This window comes from Myiozetetes cayanensis, unplaced genomic scaffold, assembly GCF_022539395.1.
Source record: "Myiozetetes cayanensis isolate MyiCay16 unplaced genomic scaffold, myiCay2020 scf2-11, whole genome shotgun sequence".
Classification (NCBI taxonomy): domain Eukaryota; kingdom Metazoa; phylum Chordata; class Aves; order Passeriformes; family Tyrannidae; genus Myiozetetes; species Myiozetetes cayanensis.
Genome location: NW_026087411.1, coordinates 18,383,270 through 18,409,366, shown reverse-complemented (window position 1 = coordinate 18,409,366; position 26,097 = coordinate 18,383,270). Strand labels below are relative to the sequence as shown.

At 40.5% G+C, this 26,097-nt stretch overlaps 1 protein-coding gene across 1 annotated transcript in view; it reads right to left on the bottom strand.

Annotated features, from left to right (window-relative positions):
• Positions 1-26,097, bottom strand: part of ALK (ALK receptor tyrosine kinase) — a 309,488-nt gene that overhangs the window by 64,810 nt on the left and 218,581 nt on the right. Inside the window, exons 6-8 of the mRNA XM_050316451.1 lie at positions 12,631-12,762; positions 4,924-5,055; positions 3,372-3,472 (exon numbers count right to left, since the gene is read on the bottom strand). Of these exons, the coding sequence (XP_050172408.1) occupies positions 3,372-3,472; positions 4,924-5,055; positions 12,631-12,762 (365 nt within the window). The remainder of the gene's footprint in view (positions 1-3,371; positions 3,473-4,923; positions 5,056-12,630; positions 12,763-26,097) is intronic.

Here is a 26,097-nt window from a genome sequence, read left to right as displayed (position 1 = left end):
ATACTCCAGCCAAGATTTAATAAAACAACAAAAGGAAAGAGAAAAACTGACTGAACCAAGAACAAAGGGCAGCATCACAAACTAACCGCTTTGACCTGCCAAAAGCACTGAAGAACAAAGAAAATGAAAACATAAGGCTGCTCAAAACAAACAGGAGCAAAGTGCTGTACACAAAGTGCAAGGCACATTTGGTCCAATCCCAAACTTGTGTGGGAAAGTGCAGGCTGTGTTTATTATGGTATCTCTTGCATGCATTTTATCGTCTTCCCGTCTTTTGATGCATGTGGGGCAGTACAGAGTAGGTCAGGCTGACTTTTCCCTTCCTGAGTGAACAAGGAGCCTCCTGCAGGGCATGGCAAGGACAGGCAGCCCAGTGTGCTCCTGGTGACCAACCTCAAGCTGGAGACAACACAAAGATGGAGGATCATGCTAGTCCTGCACTCAGTGGCAATACACATGCCAAAGATCATCCAGGCTCTGGCGTCTCCAAGTGCTAAGCATCAGTGCTGCTGCAAGGAGCTGCCCAGAACCTCAGCAGGGAAGGCGTTTAGACCAGAACACCCCACAATTCTCCAGCAGTTATTTTTTTAGTCATCTCCTTTGCCAGTCTATAACAGTGGAACATTAAACAGCCAGGCTGAGGGGAAAAAAACAAACTTGAAGCATTGGCAAACTCTTTGTGGCTGGCACCCAGTGTGGACTGCTTGACTATTTCCTTATCATCATCTAGTCATGGTAGCATGGACATTCTGGCCAAAACCCAGAATCCTCCAGCCCGGTAAAGAGCACTGTGACAGGTAGAGCTCCTCATGCTGAGGCTGAAATAATTAATTTCTATGAACACCTCAGGATAAAAAGCAGGATGTCAGCATCTACTGTTATGGGTGTAATTGGTCTAACTTCACTGGATAAAAGAAAAGAAAATCAGGGGCTAAGAGAAAAAAATAGTAGCTTCAGTAAACAGCAGGCCTAGCAGTGTGCCATAGCTTCCATGTAGCAGAGAGAGAAGAGAGGGGAGTCAAGATGAACAAAGTGGGGATGTCTGCTGGCCTCCTTGTTGCTCTCAGGGTGTGCAGCACATGGTCTTTGATGAAGTCCCACGCACAGAGCAGAAGGAAGGTCCACTTATGCCTGAGCAGGCAGGGAAACACACACTCAGTCTCACCCTCAAGACTTCACTGGAGCTGGGTATGTTTATATTGCGGTAGACACTGCACACAAGGAGGAGATGTTAAGTGACAGGCTTAAGAACAGCCTCCATTGTTAACATTATGTGTACCTGGGACAAACGTCTCTGGGGTACTGCATGCATCTGTCAGAACAAGCCACTATGTAAGTGAACACACAAGGAGAGCAAGCAGATATCTAAAGGATCATGAGAGCTGGATCAAATACAAGAGGGAGGGCAGGTTTATGGCTTGATGGTGGAAGAATAAATGGGTCTAATTCACACACACATGCTGAGATCCCTTTGCAGCATGAATTCTGAGTGAGTTTTGTCTGTGGGATTTCAGTTGCCAAAGAATTTGTCCTGGTGGTGACATGCCAGGTGGAGCTGTCAGCAGTGACAGGTAAAAGAAAACTCATCTTTTAGTGTCTGAACTCGAGCCAGTTCAATTGGGAAGTGATTGAGGGTGAATAAATACACGACGGCATTACAGTATTTTCACAACCTCTTTTCTGAGTATAATTTCACTATTAGAAAGTTTGTTGGCACCTACTGGAGGAATAAGTGCGCAGGGGGGCATATCTCCTTTCTCCTCTTGCTTTGTGCTGAAAAGTGGAATTAAATTATTCTGTACACCGACAGATTGTTCCAGTAAAATAGAATTTGAAGCCACTGGGGACCCACTGGGAAGAGAAGCTTTTACACTATATGAAAAGGCAAGAAACAAAACCCTTGCCAAAACTCCTTCACTCTTTATTACCGACAGCTGCAACGCTGGATGCGTCCGGATGCCTTTTAAGAGCCAAGGGGAGTGACGGAGGTGGGATGGCATGTGAGCAGATGAAATACATGGCAGCTTCTCCCCTGACGGCAAGTTTAATTATTTGCAGTGTTGTATACACAAGAAAAAAATACACAGATATTGGGAAATCATTCACTGTGATTCCTGTGTCAGGTGCATTATGAAAAACACTTGCTCTTGCTGGTCCGTGGCAGAGCAAGGTCTTAAAATATTCAGCATACGCTTTTGTCACAGACGGGAGGAAAAACAAGGTAGAATATATTTCAAAGAAGGAGAATGTGAATATATTAAGAGAGCGAAAACAGAGGCGCTCTGCTATATGAACTGAGGTATCCAACGGAAGTGAACCAAACCAAACTTTAAGACAAAGAAACAGCTTCTTCTGTTTATTCCAGAGGACTTTCTGATGCATCCCTTCTTTTCCTTTGTGCATTTTAAGATCATTGGAATGGGGAAAATCTGATTCTTTTGTCTGTTCAGTGCTCAACCAACTAACGAACGACAAACTGTGCCTTGTTAGGATTAATTTTCTCAAATCCCTCTGCCTCAGGATCCAGGAGATTATGTGACATTTCAGGGTGACTATGCAAGATGTGAAATGCTCCAAGTCACTAGTCATGGGTCAAAGTCTTAACTCATAAATAAATTTTATCAGTGATAATATAATCTGTGAAGCTACAGACAGAGTAAAAAGATGCAGACAGGTCATCTTTCTGTAAACTGCAGTTGAGGGGTTAAGTACAACTGACTCAGAAATTATAACCACGTGCAAGGTTGCCTGGCAAGCCTTGATATACCTGCTTAAGTTGATATCTTGTGACTGTCAATAGCTTTTCTGCTTGAATACGAGCGTGGTTACATTCTACATGAATTTATCTCTGCTAACTTCATCACTCCTTATGAACAAGGCCTACACGGGGATCAGTAGCTTTGAAGTGTAGAAGGATGAAAACCTGCCAGCTCAAATCCCAGCTGTGCTGGAGAAAGCATGCACTGCATTTTCTGGATGGCTCAGGGGCAGTCCTGAAGCCTATTCTTTCTTGGATCTTGCAAATATAATAATGCTTGTTCATGCACTTATTCCTCTCTGTGTTTATGTAATGCTGTCTGCCCTACTCTTACAGCATATACACCTAATTATGAAGATTTCAATACATCATGTGAGGCCATACAAAGAGGACAGCATGTAATAAGCTTTTCAGAGCACATTTTGTGCAATTCAAGCAGATAACCATATCTTTCTCCTGCTCAGAGAGCATAAATAAGAATATTTTATAGAAAAGTCATCAAAGAAAGTGGCTGCTGTGCTACTGACCTAGTACCTATATTTGAAAACCTGAGTCAAACCCACAAAAAAGCTCTGTAAATTACAAAAGAAAAAAACCCAACATTATGACTTACCTCACAGGGGGAGTTCCTCAGAGGAGCTGGAAATGCAGTGCTGGTCATCACAGTCTTTGCTACTGCTGGTACTTTGCTGGTGTTAAGGAGGAGTGCACAACCTGATGAAAGAGAAGGAAGAAGGTCAAACTGCAGCACTCACCTTCTGAGGTTTCAGGGTTTGTGAAACCTCCCCAAAACCTATCTTAGCTGGCTCCTACTACAGCAGAATTCCAGGGAGCAGAAGGCTTTTTCAATTTCTTAGGGACGCAGCTTCACCTACCCAAAAAACATATTCAGGAACCACATTTAAGGGGTATGTCCACCTTTCCCCTACAGCTATCTTCTGTTGCTCCTTGCCTTCAGATTCATCCTCCTTGCAAGAGTGAATAAGAGACTATATTCTTTATGAACAAAAAGTAACTTAGAAGTATTTATCTTGACCGAACCCAAACAAAAGTACAGCTATGGCAAAATACCATCAGAGTAAGATTAATGCAGCTGGACACCTCTTTGCTACTTTAATAATTTGTTGTAAACAAGGGGAACAAGGCCAGTAGTAACCCTTGGGTTTTCCATTGCCAGCTTTGCATGAAAGGGTGTGATTTTGTCCTATTTCAGTTCTGCCCTCTAGCTCAGGATGGTAGCATTACCTAGAGTCCAGTTATTTGGTCTTTCATTCTGTAGCATAGAGATATCACAGATGCAACAGCATTTGCCAGCTCCCTGTCAGTACCCTCATTCTGGATCTTGACCTTTGTGTTTACCTGTGTTTCCTCACTATGTGAGGGCTAAACCATCACAAGACATAAATCAGAACAGCTGCACAGTTCACACAAAAGCAGAGAATCTTACTCTTCATGTTTAACTCCGGATCTACCTTTCCAAAATGATGTTGGGATTATATATCATTAACTTCCTGTTAATATTGTATCCCTTTAGATGTTCTGTACCTCAGCAATAAATGTCTGTAATGATTCACATTATTGCGTTTGGAAAAAGCTTATCCTGGCAGGTAGTGTGTTTGCCAAAACTCAGCCAGCAGTAGTTCAGTGCCCAAAGTATAAGCCTTCAATGGTTTGCATGAGAAGGATTAGAAATGACTGGCATTTAGGTAGGAGAATCAATTATCCATAAAAGTGCAACTCAGGGGATCATGAAGCGAAGAGAAGAAAATTAGGATGTGAGTAGGGGAAAATGGTAGCAGTAGTAGAGAGAAATGGAGAAAGTAAAAAGGAAAATCAGAAAGGAAAAAACAGATCAGTATGGAGGAGGGTCATGCAGATGAACATTTAGTATGAAGTTGTTTAGAAAGGGTCAAGATCTGTATCTGGTGTCAGGGGTGGAGACTGAGGTACAATTCTATACCCTCAAGACAAAAAGGGAGCAGGATAGTCTTTTGCTCAAAGCAGTCAGAGTAGAAAGATGAGGTTTGTTTTTGTTTCACTGGAGGCTGAATATGTAAGTACACAGGAAAATCTGCCTTGTGTTTTATTCCCTCTCCTTACCACATGTGCATCTTTTTTTCTCTCTGCTCTTTTTCGCTCTACACTTACTATTTACTATCACACACCTTCTATTGAAGGAAAACGATTGTGTTCCGGGCTTCCAATCCGCCATGGAGAAGGATGGGATGCAGAGGAGCCTGGCATCCAGCCACAGTCCCCTTCTTCAAATGAACAGTAAAAGCCAGAGGGAAGCTTTCCTGCAAGAGGGAAAGAGACGCACAGACACACACAGAAGAATCCGGGTGAGCTGAGGAGGAGTCTCCTGGGCACGAAGAGAAGCTGCAGTGACTATTCTGACCTGGTTTGCCCAGGGCATGTGGGCATCCTACAGCTATTCAATCCTTCTGTGTGGAGTCATGACCATGCCTGACCGTGGGGAGAGTGGTGCAGAGGGAAACAACCCCGAGGTTGTGACTGACTTCCCCTACACTTTGAATAACCTGAGTGAGAGGACACATCTCAGTATTACACTATGGGGTCTCCTAAATATCTGGCCTCTCAGCTCCACAGGTATAAGCCCACTCCAGGTTACATCTTGGAGATGACTTCCCTGCTTCTGCAGCCTCATAGCAGGAAATCGTGGAGAGGGATAAATTCCTAAAAAGATTCCCACACTCACAGTCTAGGTTTCTACTCATCCCAGCTCATCAACATGACCTCTCCTCTCTGTGAGCACTCATGTGGCCTCACGTAAAGCACTGAATCCTCTTAGCGCCTCAGTTTTTTTCACATGTGAAACTCTTTTGTCAGATGAATGGCTGAAAAGAGGATAATTTATTTTAAGCCATACTTCCAAGCTCTGAAGCCCACTCATTCTGTCATTGGCTTCAAGTTCCCAGCTCCAAACAACAGAGCTCCACTAGCTTTTTGCCTTGATATTAACCAGTTTTAAAGCATAGGAATCTCATTCAAAGCAGAAGGCATGCTTCTCTACCTCCACTTGCAAGTTCTTACAAAGGGTGCATGTATTGCTCCTTTTGCCCCAAGAAAAGAAAATTATACAAAAAATCTGTTTAAAATTGCAAGGAAAAAAAAAGAAATTTCATGTGCAGACACGTACCCAGGACATTTGTTTTTCCTTTCAGCTGCTTGATAAAATCAGAGTAAAAATTTATTCACCTACAAGATGGAGGATAGACTACAAACTCCTAATCCAAGAGAATCTTCTGGTCAGGTGATACTGGTAATTTCATTAGCCGCTCTGTGAGAAGTGGAGGCTCCTGAACACATATTTTGTTATTATTATTAAATCCCCCCCAACCCCTTGAAATTTTATATCTATAAAGTGTCTGTCAGACACTGAGGCACCAGTATTCAAGCTGCAGAACATTCAAAATGTTTAAATATCAGCAGATCCCCATGGCTGAGACTTCAGGTCAATTAAATACCTGCTCTCAGGGCCTCAGCTTTGACTTCCCCACCTCAAAAGGCAATTCACTGTCAGTGGCACATGCATGTGCTCCTCGACATACCTGAAGAAAACAACTGGAGAACACCACAGCTGCAGCATCTAGACCAGAAATATTTGTTTTTCTAGGAGCCTGAGAAACAATTCACTTGGTAGACGAAACTGAAACAAATCCTCTACCTGTAGCTTTTTAGTAGGGCTGATTTCGAACCTGGAACCCGACACTGAGGCAAGAGCCATGTTTTAGTGTTATTATCTGCAAGCATTAAAATCTATTATGAAAAGTTTTAGAACCTCTACTGAAGTTCAGGCTTTTTCAACTTTTTCCTTTTAAAAATCTCCAGATTCGTTCAGTCTTGTCTTTAAACGTAGAGCTCTTAAGCAGAGAGTTACTTCCTAGTGTTTTACCCCTCTATAGAACTTGATTATATTTCATTGCGCAGCCTGAGGCTGGGATACAGAGAAAATGACAAATTATAATGTACCCTGAATTCCTACTGAAACAGTTTGGCTCAGTGTCCAACTGAATTCATGTCATGGCCATTTGCTATCTAGGATGATGTAAACAAGTCAGAGCAGCAGGAGGAGTCATCTGAGTAGCAAGCCTGCCTGGAGGCCAGGAAAAGCTCAGTGCCGATGAACAACTAAGGGCATAAATAAGAAGCTATTACTTTCACAGAATCTTCCACTCCCCTTCCACAAATTAATTTTTTATTGAGTTTTCAGATGTCCTGTGCCCTGGATGCATTTTCTCTGCTGCTCTTTGTTACTTTGAATGTACACATAGCACCTATGATTCCACGTGTTGCTACTCCACAAAGACCTCCTTGGGTGGCACTTCCCTGCTGACCTGTACTTCTCAATTTTAGGAATGTTTGTGATTGAAACACACAATAGCACAGACACTGCACTGATGAGGGGAAGCTAATTTGACTTTATTGGAAAACCAAGTAAGGGAGGGGGCAGGAGTTACTCCTATTGAAACTTGCCATATTGGATATTACCATTAGTGACAGAAACCCTGGATTTAGACCTTAGTAAGATTAAAATGCAGCTTATGTGTATGGGATGGAAAATATAGTAGTCCAGTGAAATCGAAGCACTGGAGAATATAAGAGTCTCTGCTTTTGTTTGAGTGATGAAGCAGAGAAAAGCTGTCAGGTGTTAAACTTGTTCCTAACCAAATATTTTCAAGTCTTCAGAATGAAATACTTTTAGAGCAAAATCTAATTCAGTTCAACTTCTTTTTGTTTAACTCAGATTTTTCATCCATTAATAGCAAGAAAAATTAGCAACTGGAATAACTTATTAAGCAGATGGAGCAGGCTCTTGATTCAAAACTAGGTGTAAATCAACCAGATACTACAGTTTAAACTTTTGGGTGAAATTCCAAAACGATGTGATAAAGACGGAAAGCATAAAAAAGTACTCTGTACATATGAACCTTTGCTACGGAGAAAATCTCAGAAGCCAAATAGATCAGCTACTCAAAGAATTTAAAGAACCACGTGAATCTTAAACATGATTTTGTTTCAATAATTGCTTCTATGCTAGCAAAGCTGGCCAGCCAAATTCTACCAGAAATGAAGCATAAAAAAAGGAAATACTTTTCAACAGTCAACAAAGAGTTATCCTTTAATGCCAGATGGTTTTGCTGAATTCAGAACTACCAGAGGTAAGAATTTGTTGCTATAAGTAAAGCTTTTGATCAAGAAAGAAGCAGAAGGATTAGTGTATGCAAGACAGGAACCTTAAGAGAGTGTAGCATGGCAACAGGTTGCTACTTCATCATTTTGCTTGCAGGGAGACTTTGCTGGGCTGTATCTGGATATAAATGAATCCAGTGGTTTCTTCATGCATTTTTACCTGGAAAGCAAACTGGCCCCTGTAGAATTGATTATCTATGCTTTTTTTTGGTCACTTTCCATGTTATCACAAATTCAAGCTTTATAGGATCCTATTGTAGCTCCCATCCGTTTTTTTGGCAGATGTGTCCATGTACTCCTCCAACCACGAAGCACATCCTGAGTCAATCCTTTCAGGAATCAGACACTAGTCTTCCTTATCTCACCTAGTGTGGTGCTTAACATCCTTAAATATTTAATGAGGCAAAGAGTGAAAATTATCCCATAACCCAATGATTACAAGATTTATTTGAAAGATGGAGAATATTACTTTCACTCTCTATTCTGTGTAAAATTTGTAAAAGAGCAACCACAGGAGAGACTTGAGTAACCATTTTCTTCTGAACTAGACCAGAACTCCAGATCACAATCTTGGAAACTCCGCACAGAAATAGGAACTATGGATTCACTTAAGCCAAAGAAAGAATCAGTCCTGGGTTAGTTGTATCCTGAGTCAATCCTCTAAGTTCTGGGTCACTAGATAATAAATATACTATGGGCACCTCCATTCTTTTTTAATTTTATTGTATTTTTTAAATATATTCAATACTTTCCTAACATGCTCGGACTGATTACCCAATATTTTCCCAAGATGAATTTTTTCATGAATTTGTGACAGGAAGTAAAACAATTTTTGACTAGACAAAATTATATGCACCTTTTTTTTCCAGTAAAATTTTAATTTTTGCCCAGACTTGCTGCGCTGCAACAAAAGATTATTGAACCAAAAAGAGAAGTATTAAACCACTAAAACAAATTCACACTTTCTGTAAAGCTCTGCCAATCTGTATTAGTAAATAATTTGGGTTTACATCTCTGTCTTGTACCATACCAGGTATATAACATGATTGTTACAGTAAGAGGAAGTAGGATTTTTGTTTTTTTTTTTTTTGCAGTAAGCCATATCCATATGTTGAGTGATTTGGTATACTACTTATATAGAACTTATATAGAACTTATATAGAACTTCTTGCTCAGCATTAACAGCACACCACATTTGCTGAAGTGTTAGGCACAAGCTGTGAACTTTCACTGGATATGCTGAACTTTCCACCTAGTCAAGTAAGAGAAGACCCCAGAGCCAGTTCAAGACAGAAGATAAGGAAGCTTTGTTCATTAACAAAAGCTGCAATGTTAGAAATAAGAAATATCCCCCCTGGAGGCAATGAAGAGGCCCACTGAAGAATGGGGAGACCTCCCCAACCCTCATATAGGGGACTACTGGTCTGAACAGTCACATGAGAGGTAAGGACTTCAGACTGTAAGGGTATAATTCCTTTGTTCAGGGATTTCTTTGTTCAGTGTTCTCCTTTGGAGACACCTAGCTCAAGGTATTGTACTATTTAAAAAAAAGTACTTTCATGGAAGAATCTTTCAGCTTATCAATTCAGCAGAAACCTAGAGTCGAAATCTGTTATGGTGCATGTGTAATTTCTGTAACACATGAATTTACCAGCAAAGACATAAGACCACTGCTATCTGAAGACTTAACGTGTGTCTGCAAAGTATGCTCTGCAAAGTTGTTTCAAGTGTGGCACTTCCATCAGTCTGTTAACCCCATACGTCTGATCCCAAGTCAACACGCACACTCAGTTTGGCATCTAATTCCACATCTGCCTCCTTGAAGCTGTCTTTTACTCCTGCAAGAATATATCTGATTATGACTCAAACAGCACCACGCTTTTCTCTAGGGGTCATCCCTCTCTGATTTTACACTCTCTACACAGACTAATTGGTTGCAATGCAGAACAAGCACCATGACATTTCATTGGCCATTAATAAGCAAAGAGATGTTAACAAACAGCAGGCTTTAGGGAGATTTTTTTATTCAGCTAAGAAAGGAACAAAAATCAAATGAATAGGAGAAAAAAATTAAAATAATAATAAAGCAAATCAGTACCTGCACAGCTAAAAGACTGTGAAAGGCAAAAAACCCCCTAACATCTCTTTGAAGCTCAAAGAAAGAAGCCTTTGGTTAATGGTAATTTTATAAGCTCTACCCTCAGTCTTGAGCATAACTACATCTTTTTCTGACAGCTCTTTTGTGTAAGCAGAACCACTTGGGAAACCCCCTTCTCTGCTTGAAAAATCTGAATCACTTTTTACAACACTTGCAAAAAGCTGATGAAAACATCCGTGTTGCTCAGGAGCAAAATGACAACTAAAATGTTGAAAGATGGCATATGTTTTGTGTTATGCTGCCATGTAGATATAACTGACACCTAAAATATTAGATCACTTCTCTGTTTTGTGTAAGAAGCCTTATGCAAACAATATTCAATATAGTAAAGAGGTAAAAGCAGAGAAATCAGCCATAGAACTGAGCACGCTTGTGAGTGGGTAAACAGATATATCCTCGGCTCAGGCTCTTGCTCAGGCAAGCCACTCTTTTTTGTTGCTTGAATGGAAGATGGTGGTTTTTGGACCTTTTGGCTGGGAGTAGAAACTCTCATTCCCAAAAACTGTGGTTGAACACAAGACATGAGGTCTTCTCCTCAAGCCAGGGAGTGATGCTCTGCTAAAAAGCTGGCTAAACATCTTCTGCTTTTTATATTTTTCTCATTGACATTCTCCGTACATTCTTTTGCCGACACAACTGTAAGTGCTGTAGTGCTTCATGGGAATGAAGCACTAAATGAATGAAGCCATAGATGAATACTGCATGGAGGGAAGAAAGGCAATGAAACCAAGCCCTGTGGATAACACGTGCCAGGCAGGGGTTGGCCACTTTACCAACAGGACTCACCATGGGGTGCAGGGCTAAGGGGCAAAAACAGAGCCAGCCTCCTGATACCTGAATATAGGCAATACACCAGCCACAGGTGCACCCAGTGTTTGAAAGCAACAGGGAAGCATGCTCCTCCAGGCCTGCCCCATTCCATGGTGGTACTCAGTTTACATCCCCAATTGGCACAACTCCGCTCTTCCCACTGGTATAGACAGGATTACCTTCACAAGGCAGAACCATTTACAGCACGTAGACATGACAATGTATCTGAACATACAGCTGATGATAATGTTTCTCTATTTCCAATTAAATCAAAATGCATTCAACCTACTGGTTATAATAATTTACTAATTTTTTTTTTAAATTATTGAGTGGAACACAATAGAAATACCATTATGAGCTTTTAGAGCTCTGTTTTAAAGCTCTTAGGTGAAAATAAGGTTTCAATATTACTAATATGAAGCATTATTGGTTCTAAGGAGCTGCAAGTCCACAGTCCTGACACTGCTCCTGTGAATTTAATGTTCACTGAGTGTGTCATTAACGAACATAATTTCCAGTCGTAACAATATCTAACATGATGGAGAAGCATATAATTTCAAGCTTTTAACTAGTTTACTAGATGATCCTAGGTCAGACCAGTGGTCTCCACACCAATAAAGTCTGTTACTTTATTTCTTTATTAGCAGCAGAGAAGTGAAATCTGCCAGAAGTTGTACGTCACTCTCACCTTAAGTTTTTGCTAGAAACAGCAAAGGTGTGTTAGTCTAGACAATCACCTACATCAACACAGCTTGTTTGAATTACCTTACACAGATTCTCCCCTGCTCTACTTGCCACATATGAAAGCTAAACTGAGAACAGCTGCCTCTTCTATTCCAAAGGCTTTTGCTATTACTGGTATTTTCATCAGGGAACACATTTTTTACATATGAAATCAATGCAGTTCTATTGTCAACAGCCCATAGGCTAGATCAGCTGTGACACATACACTTAAAATTATGACCTCCCAACATTTATTTTTCTTGATATATGTGCCCTGTAGACAACCATACAACTGGCAATCCACCACTCCTATTTGTAGACTGGCAAAGGGGAAGATGCTGGAGAGGTAGTATCTATAGAAAAAGAGGTAAGGTATCTTCAGGAAGGTCCTAAAGTTCCACAGCACATTTTAGAAAGTACTCAGGCTCAGCAAGTTTTCAGAAAACTCAGGCTGCTCTCTGTCTTCTGCTGTATTTTATTAGACTACTGACTGTTGAAGAGAGGGCAGAAAACCAGAGGAATACAGAGACACAGGAGTTGGTCAAAGACAAGCTACTGGCTCTACTCATTTTTCATCTGGGAAGTTTTCTCCTTCCTCTCCCTTCTGCCACATACTGTGCTGCATTTTGATTAAAGGCTCTAACCAACTACACATTTCATAATTCTGTAAGGCATCTAGCTATTCAGGCTATACTTCCTTTGCATTTTTGATCAGGACCTTCGAAAAGATGAAGCACTGAGAGCATGTTAAGAACCTGCTGCAGAACTAATGCAGGCAAGTAGAGAAACATATCAAATGGTCCACTCCAGGCAGACATCCAGAGAAACTGCATGTGTAATGGAGGAAACGGGTCTTTTGATAGTACCAAATGAGGCTATTAGTGCTAAAGTCTCAGGTATTAAAATTCAAAGCAATCAATGCTTTAGGAAAAGGATGATATTAACCTGGGTGTTTGGATTTACTCACTGCACATATCTCCCTCATCTTCTCCCTCGGCGCAGTCCCTGTTGAAGTCACATGCCTGCCCCAGCCTGACTGCTGTTCCATTCCAGCAGCTGAAGGAGCCCTCTAGAGCCATTTTTGAGAGAGAAGAAGATCCTAGAGAAAAACAAACAAAGAAAAAAATAAACCCACAACTACTTCAGATGATCAAGTTGCCTTCCTCTCAACCAACAGGTCATAGTATCCTGCATAGCACTGAAGGGAAGAACACCTTGTAAAATCCCCTCAATACAATAATTACTTGACAATTATTTTGTTTGACCTATTTAATCTTGTCAGTTGTCTAATGGTCCACCTAACAGAGCACTTCAGTTCCCCAGATCTTTCTGGTGCTGTAACATGGAAGACATCTCTGACCCCTAAAGGGTTGAAATCCTGCAGCCTGCTCTGTGGTACTTCTCAAGAACAACACAACACACGATAGGTTTTTAATTGCATGTGTGTTGTTTACTGCTACACTGACAGTCCTGAAGAGTGATATCCTCTCTGCCTATCTCAGGAAAAATATGGCTACAGGGCTTGAAGAGAGCACAAGCTTTCATCATGCTCTCCTGGCAACATGCATTACCTTTACTTTGGATGTATAGTGTTGTCATATTCTCTCTGCAGGAAAGAAAACAGTCTGATCTCTTCTTGTAGTTTTATTTCTCTTCTAGACCCACTCCTGCTCCTGCATCCTGCACGCCCCGTGTGTCAGGGAGCCCACAACAGACTACATCTACCAAGATACAAAAGTCACCAGTTTGTCTTACCTGTGCTAAGCAGCAAAAGGCAGCCAGCAATGTGCAAAGGAGCCATCTCTCATGAAATGAGGTCACTGGCCATTACAATCAGAGATCAATATCACCAGTTCAGAAATGATCCTGAGTAATGGTCCTGTAACATCATTCTTTTCTGGAGGTACTTGATTCCCTTGACAGCTGAGAAGTCAGAGATCAAGTAGCCCAACAGGTGTCATCTTTCTTACCATAGGAATTCTCTCGTCCCAAGTTCTTTCTTTGTGGTCAAATGAGATACTTAGGACAAGGCCTTTTCCTTTCAATTTAAATTTTTTTAAGAGGCACATACTCTAGATCAGACACCTGAAGGAGGCAGGAATTAGTTCAGCAAAATCCTGCAGTCAGTATGCATGGAGGAGGCTAACCTTGAGAAATGCCAGAGTTCCTTCCACAAAAATCTGGTGTAGATGAAATTTCCCGACACCTTCCTGACTCTGGAAAGATGTGTTGCCAGTCACTACTAGAGGGCAAGCCCAGAGGTACGAAGAGATCTGTGCTCTCAATTCCCCACTGCAGCAACAACTGCCCTGTTTCATATTAAATGGGTAAACGCACAAGATTAAACTAAAGCCTCTGGGCAGAGTGAGCCATTGTTTGCCTAACTCATCCATGCTCACTAAACAGTGAAGCTACATCATGTTCTCTGGTACTACAGGGAGTTGGGGATCACTGGCGATTCAATTAGATGTGCACTTGATACTTTTATTTATTATTGCCTGCCAAAACTAGAAATTAATGAAGCATGAACGAAAACAACCACTATTTCTCTTCAAGCTTATTTTATGGTGCAAATCAATTCAGGAGTGGGGGGAATACATGCCAAACCTTTTTAATAAAGGACCACGGCTCCTGAAAAGGGTGCTCTGTGTTATTGTCAGCTCAATTTTTTTTGCCTGCCTTTGAGCAATTCTGGCTTGCCACATGCAGGCTGCACAATGCCCTTGTATTTCAGTCAGGGTCAAGGCATGACTACAGAGGAGAGCTTTGCAGAAAAAATAGACCAAGTAACTTGGAGCTGGCTGCTGGCAATTTCTGTGGGCTCCTTGGTGGGGGTTTAAGGTATCTTCCTTGGTTTTGCTGTGCTTCTTACAAAAATGCACTCTCAGAGACAGCTCTGAGAGCCTCCCCTATGTGACGTACAAAGCCCTTCACATGCCACAAATCAAACATAGTGGGCTCGGGTCAGTGTATAAACGGATGCTAGAAACCTCTAAGTGACTCTGGTAACTCGGTAGGTGATCCCTTCTCCTAGGGGTGTGCAATGAACCTGTACAGCACTGTGTTGTTGGAAGCATCACCTAAAGAAAAGTTAACAGACATCCCAGAGCACTTCCATGGGGTTAGCAACATCATGGCACTCCTAAAAATCTGTAAGTTCTACTCAAATTCAGAAGTACTCTCGTGTCTCTGAATTATCACACAGATGGTTTTGAACCCCATATTTATTACCAGCTCTCATGTCCCACTCAGTTTATCTGCAATCTTTTCAGCAATGTCCATGTTTTATCCCAGCAGCTGCAGAGTTACACAGAGATTCAGAGGAGTGGCTGTTGTAAGCAATGGAGTTGTTCTTTTCACTCAATTAATTGTAACTTTTTAAAGGTACTCGGTTTTCCAAGCACATGACTGCATTAACACTAATTATAATGAAACCAAGGCATTCAAGAGAACCTATTGTCTTCCCAGGTGTTTTTGTTGCAGCCCAGGAGCGTAAATCTCCTGAAGTCAACTGACTAGTATTTAAAAGATGTCAGTTGCAACTAGAAATCAAGCAATTCCAGGAGCTATTCCTCCAGAACAAAGCAGCAGATTTGCATGCTCACTCATCTCTGTTGAGATGTGGCTTGAATTAGCTCAGATTTGCATTAGATGCACATATACATGCTCCTTGTATAGGTTAGAGAACACAAATAGCAAAGCTGTAACCCAGGGAACGACTGGGCTCTGTGACAGATGTATTCCTGTCTCTTGTTTGCTTGCTTACTGTGTGCACAAAGGCAAAATGAATTGGATAAAGGAGATGATTAACTAATAAAACAAACAGATAACCAAAAAAAGCCCAAATACAAATAACCCTTCTAATGGGCCACTTGATGCAGATGTTTGCATCCAAGCTCAAGGAAACTCAATTTTTAATTAAAATACTTTGTAAGAAAAATAGACATTTGATCTTTTTGATTTCCCATCCCAAAGCACTCCTGCCAAAGTGAACCAGAATGACCTGGATTGCTGAGTGAAGTGGCCTCAACTCACACACAGAAGATATGTAAGGAAAAGAAAATGAATGGTATCAAATAAGTATTGGAGTAAAATTTGTGTGAGGCATCCTTTATATTTACAGCAGTGTTTATGTAGCCAGTGGCATCCATAAATTACAGCAGTAATTAAGCTGTACCATGGCTGGCTTGGAGGCTTATAAATCATTATTTAAACAGCAGCATTAAACAAATGGCATTCCAGACTCTAAATTGAAAGGAGAAACAAACAACTCCTTGGGGAACAAGTGCTGACTTTGTACCTCACAGGTGCCGCTTCTGAACACAGTCTAGCCCTGGCAGTGTTCAAGTCCAGTACCAGACCCTTGACAGAAATGACAGTGTGGAATCTTTACTGCCCATGTTTTTGGACTTAGTTTCAATACAACAGGATGGAAAGAGGAAAATCATGTGGCTTAGCCTAATGTAGGATCAGCAACTTACTGCTCAGACTGTGGGATGTATTTCAGTCCTCAGTAGATTTTCTCTGATTTGGGTTGCCTTTCTCTCTTTTCCTGTCCCTTGATTAGCAGAGAAAATGCAGTGTGCTGGCGAGTCTGTCTCTGAGGAACATAGCCAGAAAGATTGTGATGTCTGATCACAGCAAAAGGTAAAATGTTAACTTACTGCCACCACACTTGGCCAGGAGGGATGGAAGACTGAAATTCTTGCAGGCATCCACAAAAATACCTCTTATCTTGCAAACTGGCTATGCTGCTAATTATCATGCAGGATTAATCAAGCTGAACATAATTATATGTTCACATGCAACATTCAACTTCTTAGGCCATAATTTTTAACACTACCAAAAGCTTTTGGGATGAACACAGTCAGGTGAAGCACTCTTGCTCAGCACACATTAAAACAAGAGAGTTTTAATAGCATCCAAGTAAGACAATACTTGGTTGCTATTAAAAAACTGTGTCTATTGTACTCTGCAAAAATTCCAAAGACCTGGGCTGAATGTACAGTCTTGTGCACGTTTTACCAACATGAAGCTTCTCTCTTGAGGAGCCCAGCTGGACACAACTGAGTTGACTCCAGTGGATCTTAAGACAAAAATCTGTATGTCCACAAGGTGCAAAACTTCAATTTTTAACTGCATGTATGTAGTAAGAAGTACCTACCCATGGAAGTCCACCATATATATCTACCTCAAAAAAGGAGAAACTTTTCTACTATTTAATTACACCTCTTGAAAAATGTTCTTTTAGTGGGCTAGTGCTGCAGTCTGATGTGCCTCCACTAAATGCCTCTAAAAATCTGGGATTGTGTAACACCCCTGACAATGTCTATGTGTGGCAAATATTTGTCATTAACTTCTCAATTTCACCTGCTCCTCCTTTGGTTTGACTTCAAGGGCTTTGACTTGACAGTGATATTTGAAAAAAGAGCACTTGGGGGATTTAAAAGTTTTGTGGAAAAAAAAAAAAAGCTGCTGTCTAGGTATAAAAGGTTAGTGAAAATTCTGGGGGATTTCTGATGGTTGATTTTGCTATGACTTGCCATTTCTGATGGGTACACCATTTCCTCACTCTTCATCTCCAATCCTCCAGCCTTACAGCAGCACAGACACTTGAAGGCTGATGGCTCACTTGGTACTGGGGATAGCCACATTCCAGGACAAAGTAAATTTTCTATTGATATAAGTCATAAATACCCCTGCTTTCACCATTAAAGAAGTTGGAAGGTATGAAATAAAGTAGGTAAGAAAGCGAGAGAAGCGAAAGACAAGCTCATGTTTGAGAGAACTGAGGCCATCTATGGCAAATGGCCATTGAACTCCAACATGATATAGGGCAGATCACATAAATCGGAACTTTCCCAGTGAGCTACACTGCTCTCATTCTCCAGGCACACACCCTACAACACCTGTATTCAAATCAGCAAGGAAGGCAAGTAGTTGCAGCTGCAAATGTGAGAGAGACACTTGGAAAAAAACTTGTCTTTAAAAAATGCTTTGATAAAAAGTTGGATTCCAGGTTTCTCATGTCAGGCAGCAAAAGTTGGTCAACAGTTCATAATTTCTGACTTTAATATTTGTAATAGCTTTACTACTGTTACTGTCACTGCCTAAAGGTGTAAACGAAGCCACGCTTGTAGGAGGAAGTGTTCTCTTTTTCCTTAGACTGCCTGATACAGGCAGATAAAACAGGCTGTGTTAGTATATGCCTGAAAGCTTCCCCATTTTTCCAGTTACATAAATTGCCTTTAATCTTCTTATTTCACTTCCTATACATAAAATGTGAACAAACTCATCACAAGAGCTCTGTGATGTTCATTTCATTAACATTTGTAAGGAACTAAGATGCTATGATCAGTCATGAAAAAATTGTAAGGAAATAATTTACTCTGTCTTCACAGTGCAGTTTGAATAATTTTCAGTAAAAAATGAACAGGGCCATACACATGATGAAGGCAAGACAGAGGGTAGCAAATAACTTCCCGTTGAGGGAGCATCCCCTGCCCTGCATGCAAAGGGCACAGCATTCCCACAGAGCTACTACAGGATAAGAAAACTTGCTCATTAGAGCCACACAGAAACAGAATTTTCATCTCACAGAAAATGTCAACATTTCAAAATGCATCTAACCATAACATAAAAATGCCCAAAGTTCTCATAGAACAAAAGATTCAAATCAATTCTGGGTTAGAAATACTGACTTTGGAGGTTTCAGTACATGAGTAATACTGTCATAAACCCAAGCAATTTGAAAAACTTGAATTTAAACAAAAATAAAATGTTGGGGAGGAAACTCAAGTGGGAACTTACTCGTTTAGAACACACTCATGCCAATAATTCAGCCATCTCAGTTCTAACATGCTTTCCCCCCTCTCTGCTGCTTCAAAGTAGGGATGCTATGCTTAGTATACAAATTTTAAAACATCTGCTCCTTCTGCATTGCCTAATCCCAGCATGACTGGTTACACAGAAAAAAGCCTTTCAGCACACCTGAGGAGACAGCACTTGCTCACTGCCACATTTCGGTAGCACGAACTCTCTCCAGAGTTGTGCAGCACTCAGACTAGACAGGCCTTCTGTATTATCTTGGAAGTGTTTTTGACCAGGTATAATTACTTTTCCTACCTTTTGATTGAATGACTTGCCAGCGTTAATGTTGGTGTGATGTAGCTTCCCTGCACTTACAGCAAAAACTAGCTTTCTTAAAACTATAATGAAATAAGAACGCGGAAAGAGAAAGTTAGATGGATTTCACACTTTCTCAGTTTTCAATTAGGGAAGTTGGCTGAGGGTCTTCATAGCTCCTGAGACAGCAAAAAACTGTTGAGTGCAATAAATGACATGATAATGTTTTCCCCTATTAATCTTGCACAAAATCTCCTGCTTTTTTGGCTTTGTTAGGTAAAAGGAATTTTTCCTGTGATTTGCTTACCAGTGAATAAACAGCTCCAACAGCACATCCGAAAATCAACAGTAAACAACTCAACAGCAGCAGTGAACTTACAAAGAAAGTGTGATTTTCCATCATGCAGTGATACCTACATATTCTGTGGTATCTACTAAACTGAAAAGGGACAAAAGAGAGCGAAAATACTTATTCCCAAATATCTGGACCTTTTTTTAATGTAATCTAACACATTAGATCTTTAAGGTTTTCATCCCTAAATGTGAACATTCTGACTTAGAACAATATAATGGAATAGAGTAATTTTATTAAAATGTCAAATCTCTTGCTTTTTGTTGCCCTTATTTCAATATCAGACTGCACTTGATGTTTGATAGCCTTTTCTCCAGGGTACCATTGCATCTTTGTGAGATTAAAAAAAATCAACAAAAAAACCCTCCCCCCCCATCTTTCATATTCACTTCTAAAAGCAGTGAATACTATATTTGTAACAGTAAGCAACTGGTTAGAAAAAAAAAGGTCAAACCCCCATTTTTTTGTGAATTTTTCAAAATACCTACCTTGTTGAGGAAAAATGAAAAGGTCCAACTTCTATTATTAATTCTGCTATTCCCATCAGACCTCTCTGGGTCTGAATAGGCTTGGAGATCAGCTCTTATCAGCCAGCAACCTCTCCCATGGGAAACATGGGCCAGACTGATTGCCAGCTCACTGGAAGATGAATGCTGCTTGCCACATGCGGTGGGCACTGACAAAATCAGGAGGTGTTTATGATCTCTAAGCTTACTTACAGTCGACAGGAGCAGGTCCAATCTCAGCATCAGACACAGAAATGAATATGAAATAAAATAAGGCTACTGGAGAAAGGACATGAAAATAGTGCTTCCAAACCTCATGTGTTCCTCTTGGGTAAACTGTAAGAGCTGATTAGATAGGAAGTACATGTAATTTTCCACATTTTGCTTCATAAGAGGCTTAGTTCAAATCCATTTTCAATTACTGAAGTAACTGTTATTTTTGCCTGTTGAAGTTTCTCAGTTCCAAGCACAACCAACACTGCCACTATACACAGCAGACTTTTTTCAACTCTTGGTTCTTAAAAATACCACAACAGAAAATCACAAACATCATTATCATTTTAAAGATGAGGCAACTGAGGTACACATCAGCCAATTTCAATTACGTAAATAAGACTGTAAATTGCCCCAACCAGACTAACTGACTCCTGCTGCAACCTCTCCCAGTTGGACTGAAGTTGCCTAGATCCAAGAAATAAGTTGCAGAAAGGAGAGACTGGGTAAGACTGTTTGGCTCTACAAGAGCTGACACAGGTCAGGTATAACCACTCTGTGAACTCTGCAGTAGTAGCATCTCAGCAATCCCTCTGCCAAGCACTTTTAGCACTGCCAATCCAGTCAACAAGAGACGTATATTTGTATGACTTGTTGTGAAAAACACAAATGGTATGAGGCATGACACTTAACTGTGTTCAAACATCATTTTAATAGGAATCAGATTTTTCACTTCTAAAGTGCAATTCAGTTTCTATATCTGTTTAAAGCAGTCTCTCTCCTTTAGCTGTCAGCAATACTGAGGTTTATGGCCTCACTATAGATCAGTTGCTGGGGGTGGTGGGTGGAATATCACAAATCAGCACAATCCTGAGCATTCATATGCGGTCCCTTTCAGTAGGATGCAGTGATGCATCCTCACATCACAGCCAATGCTTTACTATGCAAAGCAGTGGCCCAACAGCGGAAGAGCAATAGCTGTTCCAGGCAGCAGCAGAAGCTTGCTTGGGGAAGAAAGTTTCCTGTTGTGCCCCTTTGCACTGTGCCAACCTCTGCAGCTGTGTACGTGCAACAAGTTGTCATCAAGAAAATAATCTCCACTTTGTTTGAAAACTCAGAAACAATACCTCAAAATCTCAGAGAATAAGCAAAATGAAATTGCACGTGAACACCTGCTGTGAGGGAGAGCAATAGTTACACATAACAGGTTTGCCGCTGGGAGGGACTTGGTGTGGATTGAGGCTATCCAGCTTTTAGTTCTGGGGAAACAAAAGGAAACTGCTATTTTACCCCACCTCCACACGTCACTGAACATCAGTGTGTTGGTGAATCCTGTGACTCACGGGTGACTCTTCCAGCTGAATGCACCAAGAATTGCCTACATCTCAGTGCTCTGAAGGCAGTCCAATGGGATGAAGAAGTAGCAGTTTTTTGCTCTTGGGTATCAGGCTGCGCTTCAAGGCCTTGTTACACTTGAATGATGTTATCCCAGGAGCAAAGCTGCTGAAGGTCAATGGTCCTCAACATCAAAAAAAGCCTGGAGAAGGACTCCTTCCTGGAGTCCATGGCTCTGCTGAAGGACCTCTGCTAACCCTTGAACATGCTGAAAACTTATAAACTGCAAATCCTTACCGAAAAACAACCCCTATGTCAGTGAATAACGCAGTGATTAGCTCTGTGTAAGCTAAGGTATTTACAGAAGATATTAGTGAAAAAATGCAAGGAGGGATAACATCACAATCCCAAGACGACCATCCAGGTTTTAGGCAGCCTCTCTACTGTCCTGTGGCATGCTGAAAGACACTTTGGTTAATACTTTCTGTGTAAGATCTCTTTCTGGAAACATATACTGACGTGCAGAGAGAATTGGAAGAGTTGACCAATATAGAGAATTAGCATGCCCTGAGGCTGAGATGCCTGTGGATTGCCACCCACAATAGAATAGCTAAATAATATTAAAATGGCTTTTAAAATTATTTCTAATATACTAATAGGAATCTTAAGGAACAGTTGCTGTGAGTAAAGACAAATCAAGGAGACAGAACATGTCCTATTCACCTCTCTAACTCTAGGTTTTCTTTATGATCTTTACACTTCAATGAGTAGACTCTGAAATTGACTCTCAGAATATTTTATACAGTTACTTAGAATGGACAGCCTTTTTCTTAACATTTCTCATGTTCAAATTTGGCACCATAAAATGTATGCCAACTCAAAATATCCCTTTATATTCTTTGTCAATAAGCTTTCTGTTGAGTGCAATCTTCCCTTCAAAATTTTTCCAACCCTTTTTACCCCCTTTTTGCTAAAGTATTCAGTTGGCCATTAATTAATCATTAAACTACCATCAGCAACAGCATTAAATTCTTACAAATTTGCTATTGCTGTTATTATGTAAAATGCTCCTCCCAGCTGTGTAGATTTCAGCAAAGCATAACACCTTGTTGGGTCTTGATAAATCTATTTATAAAATGCAAATGTACCTCTTCCTGGCAGACAAATCCTTTACAATTGCACAATGATTCATTATACAAAATAGAGAATTAGGAGGACACACAGCTTACGGATCATTCTTCATGAAGTCCTAGCAAACACAAACATTTTGGGACAAAACAAGTAATAAAAAGAGAATATGAAATGGCAAGCCCCACTGCAAACTAAATGGGGTTAGTCTGGTCTTGTGCAAACTGGGGTAGTACAGTATCCACAAATAATTATGGGAAAGTCCAGCCATACATGCATACTATTCTGATTGTCTTGCAATCAAAAAATTATTACGCATATGAGGAACTAAGAAAATAGAAATATAAACCAATTCACCAGTTACTGGAAGTAATGAAATTCTGTATACTCTCCACCAAACATCTCCTGGATTATGGTGCAGTTCAAAGGAGGTATTGGCAAAAAACCCATCGGTTTAGGAGAGGGTTACAGTTAACAAGCTGTAGTGGACAGGACTCACTTGAGAGCACAATGCACACAAACAAACTGAATAATGGAAAAAGAACCATCAAACTTTCTCTTGGCCATGAAATGGACTAGGGGAGATCTAAAAGCTACTATATAGTTGTCTACACTTGGTCTTGAAGTATCAATTTAAAAGACCAAATAATTATTAACATTAATTTTAACTAATTTTTCAAATATTCTCTCTGGCAGTGGCCATCTTGATGAGGGCAGCCATCTTAGGGAACAGAAACCCTTCCTTTTCCTTGCTGTGATTCACTGGTCATTCTGTACTTGTACTTCCATTCACCTTAAGCTGCCCATTGTCTTCTCTGTGGTATAGTAAAGTTATACTGAGTGCAAAGGTGTTATATATCCACTATATATTTTTTACAAAGAGAACAGTTAAAATACCCGACTTTCAACCCTCTCAGGACTTTAACTTAATGGGATGTGGATGCAGTTCACCAGCCATAAAGAATGTCACTGGCCAACTACTTACATCACTGCAGTATCTCAAAGCCTGGAATGCAACACAAAGTGCACAGGGAATCTACATGCAGAAAGTTTAGTGAAATACCAGCAACAAAATCAGCTGCCCTGGGTTTGTACTTAAACCAGGAAAAACGCCATGCCTCCTTTTCCAGGATTTCTTGAGAAACAGCAGTAGGACTCTTATGCAGCAGTAGTTACACTAAAGGCTATCAACTCCACTTGGATCATGCCCTTCCTTCCCATCCCACAGGTCATTACTGCTGCTTTTTAGTGAGCAATATAATTTTAAACAGTCTGTCAATGAGGTATCACAAAGATGATAAAAGTGCCTTGCCCTAGCATCTAATGTGGATAAAATCAGTGATCCAACGTCCCACAGGTGGTAACACTCAGCAAGCCCAGAGGCCTCCAGGCCCACATCAGTCAGGTCTTTCTGGGCAACAGCCACCGCATTTTCTGAGGCGTGTTCAGTTAAACAATCTGCAACCTGGCAAAGGCAGGGTGGCAAATCCAAGTTATCAGTCATCCAGGTTATTCTTGTCAATAAAAAGCCTGGCATCCTTTTCCCAATAGTAAACAAAATGAAAAAATAATTAAATAACCAAGGACTGAGTACAAAACAGCCCAAACACAGCAGCCCAGCACAATTTCTGTGTGCAGGTGCAGATGCCTTGCACTGTTTTCAAATCTCCTCCAGGAATGCTGCCTATCAAATAAGGAATCTGATGGTCAGGATTTCCAAAATGGTACTCATTTTGTGACCTTGGATATGTCTGTTTGCTTGACAAAGACCTTGGATAAGTCTCTTTTTACCATGACAGAAAAAACCCGCCACTTTGTGGGGAATATACGGCCTTGCTGGTTTTTAGAATGGCATAATTTTTTTTCACAGAAAAAAAAAAATCTCATTTTTAAGAGCTTCTAAAATTAAAATGTCCTCTGTAGAAGAAAATGTTTGCTCAGCAGTACTTCAAAAGATTTTATTTGACCTGAAATAAAACACTGGTTAGCTCCAGGAAACTTGCTATTGTTCAAAGTTTTTTTCAGTTCATATATTTCTTTCTTGCTTTATGCCGTTTAACATAGTTTCCAATAAAAAAGCCATAAAGTCAAGGGAAAAGGTGTGAAAACTTAGTTTCTTCCATTTTTTTTTTCTTTTGTTTTGTCAAAACACTTACTAAGTTTGCACTTTGAATAGCATGGAGGGTGATAGAATCACTTGAGTCATTGCCACATGCTAAAACAGCATCTGTCTGAGGAAGCTCTGGGTCATCTCAGCTTGGTCCTGTCCCCAGAAATCTACTCAGTGTACCAAAGAGACAAGTTTTTACCATGCTAATACTGACAGTATGGACAACATCCTCTCCATTTGGCGTTCATTAAAAACATGCAAATATTAGCAAAATGCAGGTTTAGCTGAGGGAACCTCAGATTTGGAGAGTAGTGAAAACCAGCCACAAAGCCTGCACAGTCTCACGTGAGCACTACGGAGGTATCATGCTGCTATTGCCTTCTCAGTGAGAAGCAGCACGGAAAACAGTTAATGTAAACTCAACATTAAAAATTTCACTGACAATTAAGATGACAGATTAAACTGATCTACATGAAATCTGCAAACTTGTTTGGCATTCACTGATTGATGCAGTAAATTAGATACTAACATCTCACATGCAATGTTATAAATCACTACCTTCACTCAGCAATGCATATGTGGTGTCAAACAATTTTTGATGCTGTGTAAGTTATTAAATTTTCTGTAGATGAAGCACTGAGTATCTGTTACAGTTTTAGGATGAGATTATGAACTGAGACTTTCAATTTCTGGCCAAAGTTACTTGATGCTATTATAACTGCTCAGATTTCCTAAATTCAAGTGGAAATTGCTTTTCACTGTAGTGGAAAATAGGAAAAGAAATCGAACAGCACCCAGTCTGGACCCAAACTTCTTTCTACTGGACACATATTTGAAGGTGGAGAGATGCTTTAGAATCATGATTTATTTCTCCAAAATGGTGCTCTTATGAAACACACATCTCTGAGTTTTGCTAAAACTCAATACAATTCAGATCTCTTGTTTAAAGAAACTGCAGCAAGAAATGCCACAGAATGGCCCTGAGGTCTAAGCATTTGACCCAACTACTGCAAACAAGGCAGAGTCCTTCTTCTGTGCTTTTCTATGGATATTACTTTCCATGAGTAAACAGACCTCAAGTACTTTCAACTAGAGAGTCACAAATTCACACAGTAAAGATATTCCCCTCCACAAATCCCAGGCAGTTCACGGCTCTAGCCTTAGCAACAACACTTCAGCTCACAGTTGCCAACACTAATGAGTTAAACTCAACCGTGATGAGATCCTGCAATTATTTGTAGCTGTGGTACAGGTAAGTCCCTTTGGTTGCAGGTAGACATCCTTCCCCAGCTGCATTGGCAGGAGAGGTTATTGCCTCCATCTGTTCGTGACTGCTTTCCCTCCTGATCCGCTGATGAAGCAGCATGTGCAAGTACTCCCTAATTTATTTCAGGCAAAGTCAGACAGGTGACACCAGAACAACAGTTCTTACCTACTCAAGGATTTTATGTGAAACTCTCCCATTTCCAAATGGCAGCTGCTCTCTGGGCTGCATGAAAACATCTTACAGACTCTTGTGACCTGTTAAAAGCAGCAGAGCCACAATACAGCAGTGCTACAAGGCAGAGGAGCAACTCAGTGGCTGTGCTCTAGTCACTTTTAAAAACCATCATTCTAAAACATCACATAATTCTGATACATGATGATGTTCTTACTAGTCCGTGC